Raw genomic sequence first — 12282 nt, 5'->3', positions numbered from 1 at the left:
GAAATTGGCATACCAGCCATTTCTGTCTCGACGATTAACAAGAAGCATGACCTTAACCTTGAGGCGCCTACTCTTTTCGCGGAATAATACCACTTGGTTGGTCTACATTCCCAATTCAAGGCAAACATTCCGCTTTTCAGCTTACCAATCGAGGAAATTTTTTTTTTTTTAATCTCTAGTAAAAAAAAAAAAAAGTGAGCTATGGCATCAGCATCTCCTATGGTCAATCAACACACATTGTGTGTCTGATTAGTCCCTTCAAATTGTGTGCAGTTGATGTCAAATAATAATACGTATATTTTAGGGAGGGGGTTGACCGAAGTATTATTATTATGTTGACTCCAATACGTGAGGTCAATGACCTAGAGTGGAAGCGTCGATTCGTATTAGGTGTTTATGTGTGTGTGTGTGTGTGTGGGGGGGGGGGGGGGGGTGGGATGTAACGCTAAGGCACTCATTTTACACTTGAGTTTTATGGGAGAATGTGAGTAAAGAGCCTTTTCCGAAGACTCAACTTTTGCGCCGCTCTAATTTAAACTCAAACCCTGGACCTACCAAGGTGAGTGCCATACCACTTGATCACAAATCCGCTTTACGAATATCGTTTTATTGGAATGGGAGGAAGCGTGACGTCACGCTTTGCGGTTCAAAACTCATTGGAAGTGCGTAATCAGTCACCTAGACAATGCATAAACAATTAATAGGATTGAATCAAAGTGGCATAACTATTTTTGTAGCAGGACGTATAGGCAGTGTCTTATGATTAATTACGGAGCGTAAAAGAGCGAGAATGGATTATCTTTATTGACGACCAGCATTTATTTAGGCTGGTAAATAAGATGTCATCACTCTGAAACCAAAAGATCAGTTGCACACAATGTATGTATCATGTACTCCAGAGGACTGGGTTCACAGTTCCAGGGAGATTGGAACCAGTATTTTGTCATCACACTTTTGTTCTCCGTTCCCTGACGCGTATGGAACCTTGGCCAAGCTACTTTGTCATAGCTTGATATAGCGGCGCTGCACTGAAGCTGACGCCTGTGATATTCCAGTCTTCGCTTGGAATGGACTCTAAATAAAAATTCCCCTTGGGTACGAAGAAATTGAATTTTATTTATTATTTAAAAGTCGTGCTCCACTGCAGCGCAGAAAATATCAAAGCAGACAGTGCACAACACAATGGGCGATGTTTACTAAAATGGGCTAAACAAATAATCAGTTTGATTGATAAATACGTATTTATTTATTTTGGTTTAAAAAAGTAGAAACAATATGAGAATAAAATAAACTGCATACACAGTAAGCAGTAATACACTTTATAAAAAATATCAATTGATCAAACTGGGCTGTATTTATGTTGTATAATGAAGATAAAATTTTTCACTCGTTACACACGCACAGAGGGGGGGGGGGGGGGGGGGGGGGGGGGGGGCAAAAAGCAAACATCAATATATTATTAATATCAAATATGATGATGACGATAATGCTAATATTATTAATAATAATGATAACTGCCGAATAATAATTGTAATGATAATGGTGATGACGACGACGATGATGACGATGATGATGATGATGACAAACAAAAAGAATATGCTATGGTTTAAATTTATATTTGAAATTAATACACAACAAGAAGCGTGTATTGTCCAGTTCGACATGATAACAAATAAAGGAAAGAAACGTCGTAAATAAACTAACTAATACACACATAGAGGGGGGGGGGGGAGGGTAATTAAATGATCAAATAAGTGAGAAATGCAATAAACATAATAGGAAGAAGAAGTAGAGCACGGAGAGGAGAGAGGAACGAAGAGGAAATTGAAATCAACAATATCATCAATACAGGGGGAGGGGGGGGGGGGGGGGGGGAGCACATTAATTCGTTATTCACAAACGGAACTTACACGCAAACAAACACACACACATCACACACACACACACATCACACACACACACATCACACACACACACATCACACACACACACACATCACACACACACACACACACACACTTTTTTCGACAAACAATGGGTACCAAGTAAGAGACTTCACAAAACCATGATTGTTTAAATCTCAATGAGGGGTACAATTTAAAAAAAACAACAACAAAAAACCCCACAAAAAACAAAAGAAAACAACAATAACAAGACACTATTCAATATATCGTTATTCACAAACGGAACTTACACGCAAACAAACACACACCACACACACATCACACACACACACATCACACACACACGCACATCACACACACACACATCACACACACACACGCACACACACATCACACACACAAACACACCACACACACACACACACACACATCACACACACACACCACACACACACACATCACACACACACATCACACACACACACACACCACACACACACACACACATCACACACACACACACACACACTTTTTTCGACAAACAATGGGTACCAAGTAAGAGACTTCACAAAACCATGATTGGTTAAATCTCAATGAGGGGTAAAATTACAAAAAAAAAGGCAACCCCCCCCCCCCCCCAAAAAAAAAAAAAAAAAAACCAAAAAAAATAATACACAAAACAAAAGAAAACAACAATAACAAATAGACAAACATCATAAAAACACTGTTTCTACATTGAAAGTGTCAAATTTAATTTCGCAACGATTTGGTATATGAACAATTTAATCAATACTGTAATTAGATCATACGTATTATTGATAAAGATTAAGCAATAAAAATATTGACAAAAGAGTAAAATAAACTTTATTTTAGAAAAGGAAATAAAATTTTTAAAAATAGCAGCATTATTATTATAATATCATTCACACATAACCAGAGAATGGATATTTGTATAATCATATGAAATGAAACACAATAAATAACTACATTTTCCTCAAGTGTGAAAATGAAATAAAATAAATTGCGTTTTTAAAAATACGATCACAGCATATCTATGTTTTTTGCCAGGTCATTAAAGCAGGTAAATTTTGAGCCGATATTATTATGGCCTGGATACGATAGGTTAGGCCGACCTGCCTACTTGGAAATCTAAAAATTTGTATTTTTTGGGGAGATAAAAATTGTAATTGACTTTGAAAAGCGACAATCTACCCTCATAATTATTAAATAACACCCCAAAATCCTCTTAAAATGATGTAGTCTGGCTATGTGGTCTTGTGGTATGACACTCGCTAAAGTCCTTGGAAAAGACTCTTTACTCACATTCTCTCACCGTATTCATGTGTAAAATGAGCACCTGGACCTTTACAGCGTTGTCTCTGTCGGGAAAAAAAGTTGTATTATCGCCTAAAAGGCGTCATGTTTCGTTCTTTATGTTACGTGTTGCTGTTAGTGAGGGATCCTTTGTAAAACGCTTGAGCACGTTTTGGATATTGCGCTATATAAAGCAAAACATTTTATTTATTTATTTTTTAAAGTCTGGCAACAACGTTCAACTTCAATATGTTTTAACGGATAAGAGATGATTGCGAAGTTTTGAAGATGGAGGCAAAATGACGTAATTCTACGAATTATTCTAACTAGTCGGGTGGACTAAAAATAGAAATAAAGAAAAGAAAAAAATAGAGAAGCCTGGAATCCATTTCCAGCAAACCCAAAGAGCCTAAACATATTGAAATGTGACCTGCTGCCTCAAAACAGTATTATGTCAGGGTGATCTAGATGCCGGAAATAAATTAAAATCCAGTTCATAAAGCCGGAAATCCGAGGTGAGCCGGAAATCTTGCACACATGTTATAGTTCATATTGTTTCTCTACGTGTTCAGCTGAGGCTCTCGTTCCCAACGTGTCAAAACGCTGTCAAGATCTCTTTCCATTGTGTCGTAAACACCACGTATCATGCCCTCCAATGTCGTTTTAGCATAGGCCAATTGGGCACCGCCAAGATTTCTGTTTTGGCCCAACTGAGGTATGACCCATTGAAGAGACACGATACTGTTTTCAAAATAGCCACGCTCAGCTTCCGTTGCCAAACTCTGCCTAATTTTATCGATTTTAGACGTGAAATGCATAATCCAATCTTGTTTTTGCATTACGCCCAAGTATTTTCGCAACTCCACACAAACCCCCAAGATGTCTTGTCTAAATCTTAATATTTTGTTTTTATCCGGTGATCTGACTCTTGTTTCGTTTGGTGAGCCCATCGAAGATGTATTGTGACTATACATCGGTTCTTGAATATTAGGATACAATCCCTGGGGTGACGTCTCATCTCCCAACTCCATCAAGTCCCCTCTTTCAGACCATGTAGTATTTGCACCGCCACATGTCGGACAATTATTGCGCTCAGACGAAGACGTGGTCATATTATGATTTGATTTGCTTGTCGAAGTATGAGAATAATTTTCCATCCCTCTATCAACATGTGGCGAATTCTTCTTTTGGCGTAGCTGCTCCAATTCTTGATTCTGTCAAGTTTTCAAGACGTGAAGGGAGATGTTATGTTTACTTCAATTTAATTAGGAAGTTATTGATAGGTTACAGAAAAGATGTTATTGAGCAGAGAACAGCAACTCGACTTATATGAATGTTGATCTTAAAAGTGACAAGGGGTACGCGTAACTTTAATAAATAGATATGTATCATAAAGATCGATATATTTCGGGATCAACACACTGAGATTACTGTGGACGCATCTGAGATTACTATAGACACTTTTAAAACGCCATTCAGTTTTGGCTCCACACCCACACCCACACCCCCCCCCCCACACACACACACACACACACACGCACACACATGCGTAGGACACTACATTAATAAAACTGAGCACTCAGAACTCAGTGGCTTGGTCTCATTTTGCCATTTGGAGCAAAATGATAAACTGCACTGACAAGACATTTCACACAGAACTGTGCGCCTGTGATGCAGTGGCATTGGCATGAGAAAATAAACAGATATACTGAATGACCTGAAAAATTGGGGAAAAGACATATTTCGCTAGATAGATTGACAACAGTACAGGGCTTAGTCTAAATGTCAGTTTTATTATGTAACTATTCAGAGAGAGGAGATGTGCCCTAATTTCCATCTAAATCAAAATACGAGAAATGGTTGTAATTTGAAAGCAAGTTTTGAGGTCAGGGATATGAGAATAATATTTATCTTATTTGTCTAATGATTCGGCCGTTTGAAAAGGTTAAGAAATCGTTGAAAACAACTTTCGTTGGAATCAGAATTACTCACTTTTTGAGCAGCGATGTGGCTTTTAGAACTATTTTGCTTCACACTCGAAGTGGCATCATATTTGTGAGCTGTGGCGTGAGGAGGTCCTCTAAACTCGTTCACGACAGAAATTAATCGAGACAGCTGACTGTACATGCTTCGTTTATCGTTGGTAACGTTGTCAAAAAGAACGCATCGAAAATTGCATTCTTTAAAGATCTCTCCCATGGGTCCCTTTTGGCTCTTACACCAATCTGCGAAAGTTGTTTGAGTGCCTTCCACATCGAAATGAAAATTGTCCCCACTTGTTACCACTACCACGCCTCGATCCCTCAACCAGTTTTCACCAAAAACGCTTTTCAGGATTTTGATCGTCTGAACGTCTTCTTGGCCAAACCGACGTCCGTATGATAATACAAGCACTATGGCATGAAATCCATTTGGGTACCGCCTAAAGGTTTCATCGATTGCTCTTCGGAAATGATCGTCTTGCTCTCTCATAGACTTAATATTTGTACTAAACAAGCTAGGCGTATCCACAACTTTGATGACCCAACCTTCAAAACTCCCTTCTTCCTCCTGGCAAGAGTCTGTCACCGTCTTCCATCCACCTCGAACACCAATGTCACCTTTCCTGACAATGGATTTCAGCGTGGAGCTTTTTCCACTTCCGGACATGCCCACCAGCAAAAGGTTCAGTTTCATTTCCGATTGTGACGAGATCTGAAGAAGGTCCAAATAGTGAAACACAATTGGGACGGAGTTATTGTTTGTTTTTGAAAAAAAAAAAACAAATTAAAATAGAATCGAGTCGCAACATTACAATGCGAATCTATGTGTGCATGTTACCTTTATATGATAGTGAAGGAATTCAACACATCATCAATTAATTTTGTTGAAATTGATTTTAACCAGTTAACTGCGGTGCGCTGAAAAACTCGAATTAATAAAATTGGCCCGAAAACTCGTCCTTCAATTATCGATCGATTTAAACCAACCTCATCCTGGCAAAAACTGTCGAAACTGGGACTTCGCGATGTCTTATGATAAAGTCCCAGGTTTGAGAGTTTTTGCCACGATGAGGGTAATTTAAATCGATCGATATTTGAAGGACGAGTTTTCTGGCCAAATTTTAAATTCGAGTTTTTTTTCCAGAATACGGCAGTTAACCGGTCATTCGCCAAGGCAATGGTTAAAATGCGTGGAATCAATAATATAAGTGATCTGCTGCATCTAGTCGGCATTCGTGTATATCGGGGTAAATTATAGTTGATGATCTGAATCACGAGGTTTTATTTGTTTCTTGTTTGTTACACTAAACTCATGACCCTGAATAATACGCATTATATTAATAATAATAATAATAATAATAATAATAATAATAATAATAATAATAATAATAATAATAATAATAATAACATTATTATTGATAATAATAACATTATTATTAATAATAATAACATTATTATTAATAATAATAACATTATTATTAATAATAATGATGATAATGGTGATGATGATGATGGTGGTGATGATAATGACGACGACGATGATGGTGATGATGATGATGATGATGATGATGATGATGTACATTTAAATAGCGCTTATATTACTAAAGCATCTCGCAGCAATTGAATTGAAGCCAAATTTTATATAATATTTCAAACTATTGATTCTTTACTTAGGCTCTAACACTTACCTACACAGTAAGTACTAAATAAAAGTGTAGACTCACGTATCATACATTAAAACATAACCAGTCTTTTAAAAGTGATCTTTCAACCTTGATATATTCTGTCTTAAAATTACGTTTCTTAGCAGTTAAAAAAAAAAATTAATAACATCACAATATTTATTGCAGTTAAAATTTGTTTCCCTGATTGATGATGCGCCCGTTACTAAGCATTAGCCAATCAGAATATTTGCTGCCATTTACCCCATTTCGTCCCCTTGACGTATTTATTTCAGTGTTGCCACACGTAGGTATTTTACCCTACAGTAGGGTAAAATGCCAAGTCGAAGGTTGTAGGGTAACCCTACAGGTAAAATCGCAAAAATGTAGGGTTTTGTAGGGACTTTTTGTCCAAACAATATTTTTTGTGCAAATATAACAAATTACTGAGGAGAAGAATACAATAAAAAATAAAAATGACCATACTCCTAGCCTACACGAATAACGTTTGTTTTCCAATTTGGAATATTTTAGAGAAAAAACATGGCATCTAATTTACTCTTCTTCCGCTTTGACCGCCAAAAAAAAAAAAAAATAGATCCAAGAATTTGAAGAACTTTCAGTTTCAGTAAATCTACGTTCTCTCTCTGGTTTCAAGTTTCAGTTAGACAAAGACAATATTTAGACGTTAATTCATGTTTACAACTAACTAATGAAAGTATTTCAGGTAATATCTTTACCCATGCTACTTTTTTAAAGCGTAGGGTAAAGTAGGGTAAAAAAAAAGTTGGCGGTAGGGTAGAAACGGTTAGCCAGCGTGGCAACACTGATTTATTTCCTGAACGGCAAGGCCTTAGATACCCTTAGTACATGCCAAACACAAAAAAACTAGACCAGGTCCAGTTAATGAGTATTTCTCACAATATTTTGACACGCTGATAAAGAAATTGCATCGCAAAAACCTGACGACACGATGCTTTTTTTCTCTTTCAATCGACTAGTTTTAATAAAATATACCATAACTGATGTCATATTTTTAAAAAAAATGTATGCACTGTGTGTTGATTGAAGAACTGAAGGCTCATACTATAAGATAATAGTCAACTCTCTTCTTACCAGCCATTTTCAGGATTTTCCCCAAAACTTCACACCCAACTAACACAAAATTATATTTTTTATCACTCAAACACAATAGCAGTAAAGTTCTTGCGATACATGATTTCTTTAGAAAAACATGCTCTACAACACACTGTTCATTTTCTTTAAATTTTATGATGTACAAAAGAAATTTAAATAAGAAAAATGTTGGTTAAATCATCACGAATGTGACGAGTTTCCTATACAGTGTTGTTGGTAAGGAGAGGGTTAAAAAGGCATCCATGTCACTAGCTTGAGAGATCACAGAGGAACCATCAATTAGTCTTTGATCGATATTGGTTTTCTTTGTTGAAGCTTCCATTTCATGTTTTCATTGTTATCTATTTTATTTCTTCCACATCACCTAATCTGTCCAATTCAATTGAATTAAAACTACATTTTCATTTCTTTACTGTTTTCTACAAATTTCAAGCTTCAAGCAACATCGTGTGCATTAGAGATCAAGTGAACATGAAATGAAATTTGTTTTTTTCTTTTTTTCAACCAGAAATTTGACTTTAAATAAGAAAGGGTTTGGAGGCGGACTGATTTCTTTTCTTGGCTGTTTTGGTCCTTTTCTTCTTGCTGGCGTACGTTGACTGATTTCACTAAATCTCTTATGACGCTCCTCCAAAACTGCGGGAAACCTGATCTGGTTTGTTTTGTTGTTTGTTTTTTTTTCTGTCGAGGTGTAAGTTCTTATTTCATGCCAATATTCCAGTGTGACGAATTTCACTTGAGAATGTTTTGAAAATTAATGATGATGGTTTTCCTTCACTCACTCGCTCGACCTTTACAACACAAAATACCTTTATAATGTCGCTGTTTTCCTTTAGTGACGTGATAGACAGTTGTATTTTTTACAGAAACTTGAGATGTAGATAAGGCTATATGCCCCGGAATGTAATATGTAATCAAGTATAATCTGGTATATCTGCCACTTATTGCAAATGCTTTATACCAGACATGCCTACTACCACGAAAAATTTGGAGAATGACGAAATTTTGGCTTCAATTTCAGAATTTTGTGAGTATCTCTAAGTCATTAAAACTTATTGAAAATGAAGGCTGATGCCAGGCTACATAATTTAAAAGATTTTGAAGTGTTATTTAATCCCTGTGAAGGTAAATTGTTGGTTTATAAAGTTAACTATTGCAACTACTATTTTTATCTCCTAAAATCTACGAATGTTTATATTTTCATGTTGCCAAGTCTGTAAACCTCCTGCAGTAATTTTTATTTAATGACATGTCACATTTACACGAAAATCCTTGTCCTCGTATCCAGCAGGGTGGTTGTTATTGAAATAAGGAATATTCAACTCAAGTATTAAGCGATTGTAGCTAAAATAAAAATTTCAAAACTTTTAGAGCACATTTGCCAATAAAACCAAGTCCTTTCTTAACGCCGTTCCAAAATTTATTGCCGTTGGTTTGCTTGTCTAGATCTTTCTGCATGCCTGAAATAAGTTCTTTTTGTTGAGTGTTATCACTCTCACTTGGTCGAGCACGAGCCATTGAGTCGAGCATTCCCAGGCACAATGACAACTTCTCTGTCAATGCAGGATCGGTTATATTTAGAGAGTTAATTTTGTGGTTGATGTAGTAAACGTCTTCTTTCAATTCTTCAACCCGCCTCAACCGATGCTGATCGGGCCATCTAGAAATTTGGGCCAGATCATCCTTTAGCAAACCAAGTTTACACGAAATTGTCTCAATTTCAGCAGCACGTCTCCTGTCCCGTTCAAAGGCCTCTCTGTCCGGTCCGTTATACCTACAAATAGTGGGGATGTAGGTAGCTCCTCCGGTGCGCATGTTTGCAATGACACTCAGTAACTGATTCACTTGCCATTGGTTTTTGCTTGGATCACGGGTTACGTTGTCAAACAAGACACAGCGACCGCCACAGATATCCAATATACGCCGGTACCCAGTTATCAACGCCCTTTGAAGTGATACGCCCTGGCCGTGGTCGCGTTCAAAACTGTCTCCCGAAGTGAGGACTAACACACCATGCATCCTGAAGGCATCCGGCCCAAATTGGCTGAAGATATTTTCCATGGATTGTTGGAGCTCATCGGTCAGTCTATTCGTGTAGGACACCACGAGCAGCACTGCGTGAAATCCATTGGGAAATTTGGTCAGCACCTTGGTCAACGCGTTAATGACAACCAGATGCTGTCCCTCCGAGGTGGATTCGTCGGTGTCTGCAAATCCTGGTATATCGACAACCTTGATGGTGCGTCCATTGATCCTGGTATAACCGACGTGATAGTCCTTGGTGACAGAGCAACCGCCGCCGCGTGACTCAAATTCTCTCCGTCCCAGGATGGAGTTCCCTGTGGCACTTTTTCCATGACCTGTGACGCCCATCAATAGTATTCCCAACTCGTTGTCATCTTGATGTTGAAAAGAAGGGGCAGGAATGCCAAGAAAGTAATTTTTCTGGGGAATTCAAGATGAGATAATAATACTGGTCGAGATCGGAGAAAAAATTGGCTTTCTTATCAATTAATTTGCATTGGAAAAAAAATGGTCTTGGGAATCTAAAGTCTATTTATCTTTATCATTTATTTCCATTAAGGAAATTATATTTGTTCCATGAAAGAACAAAGATATATGATGCTTTGAAAAATGTAAACTCAAAAAGCTGTATTCCATTAGAAGATTTTCAATATATTTTTTACATACAGTAAATCTAACGAAAGAGTAAATTGACAAACGTTGTGCGGCTTCAACTTCAAACGCAAAAGACGTCTGAATTAAATAAAAAAGACGAAAAAAAAAAACAAAAAAAAAAAAGAAACTCCCCTGGTGGCCTAAATGAAATTTGTTGTAAAGTTTTCAGCATAGCATCTTTTAGGAATTGTTATATAGAATAAATTACGTTGACGCCACTCAGCTCTTTGTTATATATTATGTTTTAGACCGCCAGTTAAGTGGTCATTTCTCACTGTATTCTCTCGATCACACCAAAAAACATTAAAGGTTGAACTCTGCATAATGTACAATTCATCTGGCCGGCAGAAATAGTACGTAGTTTTCTTATACGCACACCATCTGCTGAATCATTAATTTTAAACCAGTCAACTTCAGGACTCTGGAAAGACACGTAGTTTAAACATTTGGCCAGAAGACTCGTCCTTCAAGTATCGATCGGTTTAAATGACACTCATCTTGGCAAAGACTTTCAAACCTGGGACTTCGCGGTAATTAATAGCGTGAATTGACCGGTTCGACGCCATTAGGACATCATCTAGCAATGTGTCGCAGTTATTTGTTGTTGTTTTTTTTTAGTAATCACGGTAAAACACATAAAATTCGTTTGTTTGTGATGTTGTTTCCTCTTGTAACGTTGATATGGCACTCAAATCATAATTAGTTAAACGCAAAGTATTTCGGGCTCGAGATACTTCTTCAGCCACGGACAAAAAGAAAAAAAACAAAACAAAAAACAAAAAAAAAAAAAAAAACAAAAAAAAAACACCCAAAAAACCCACCAAAAACTTTGATGTTGCAATGAAAATCATAAAACAAAATGTTTTGGATTCGAAATTCTTCTTCCGCCATGGACAAGAAAATCAAATAAATTAAAAACAAAAACAAAAACAAAACAAAAACAAAATCAAAACAAAACGAAACAAACAAACAAACAAACAACAACAACAACAACAAAAACAAAAAAAAAAAGCCCACATAAAACAAACAGAAAACGAAACAAAAAACAAAATCAAAACAATACAAAAACAACAAACAAACTGGGTAATATTTTAGGTAAACTGCAGAAAGAAGCATCAAGCCCAGTTTTCTTGTATTTTTGGATGTGACCTATAAAGTATTACCGCTTTAATTGATTTTTTTTTTTTTTTTTTTTGCCGAAGAGGGGTTTTAAACCCAAAATGAATCGTGCTTCATGCTGTTAAAATGCTCAATTCTTGAAATTATATCAACGTCTTTTTGGTCTAGACTGACGTGTACATGTATGCAAGTCTGACACCTGAACGCAATTATAGGCCTAGTTTAACATTGTTGTAATGGACAATATTTTACGTCATAAAAAAAAATATTTCCAATACAATAATGAGCCCATAATGAATCGGGTTATCACACCTGTAAATAAGTACACGTCGGTCTAGTCGGTAATTTCAAAAAAGGAGTTCGTGGTCCCATTCGATATCAATGCTGCGATATATTGACTTTTTAAACTGCTAGAGTATCGTCCCGTGCATAAAAAAGAATTTTGTGAGCATTCATTCATTCCAATATTCACTAAACATGCTCATA

General features: G+C 36.7%; 1 protein-coding gene across 1 annotated transcript in view; it reads right to left on the bottom strand.

The window, feature by feature from the left end:
* Positions 1–1892: 1892 nt before the first annotated feature.
* Positions 1893–12282, bottom strand: part of LOC144956389 (GTPase IMAP family member 8-like) — a 12761-nt gene continuing 2371 nt past the window's right edge. Inside the window, exons 2-5 of the mRNA XM_078886887.1 lie at positions 9344–10443; positions 7230–7307; positions 5211–5985; positions 1893–4432 (exon numbers count right to left, since the gene is read on the bottom strand). Coding sequence (XP_078743013.1) covers positions 3779–4432; positions 5211–5985; positions 7230–7307; positions 9344–10443 — 2607 coding nt within the window. The 3' untranslated portion in view covers positions 1893–3778. The remainder of the gene's footprint in view (positions 4433–5210; positions 5986–7229; positions 7308–9343; positions 10444–12282) is intronic.

The sequence above is a fragment of the Berghia stephanieae genome, chromosome 11 (assembly GCF_034508935.2).
Source record: "Berghia stephanieae isolate SIO BIC M18660-M18661 chromosome 11, UCSD_Bste_1.3, whole genome shotgun sequence".
Classification (NCBI taxonomy): domain Eukaryota; kingdom Metazoa; phylum Mollusca; class Gastropoda; order Nudibranchia; family Aeolidiidae; genus Berghia; species Berghia stephanieae.
This window is presented reverse-complemented; position numbering and strand designations above follow the sequence as displayed.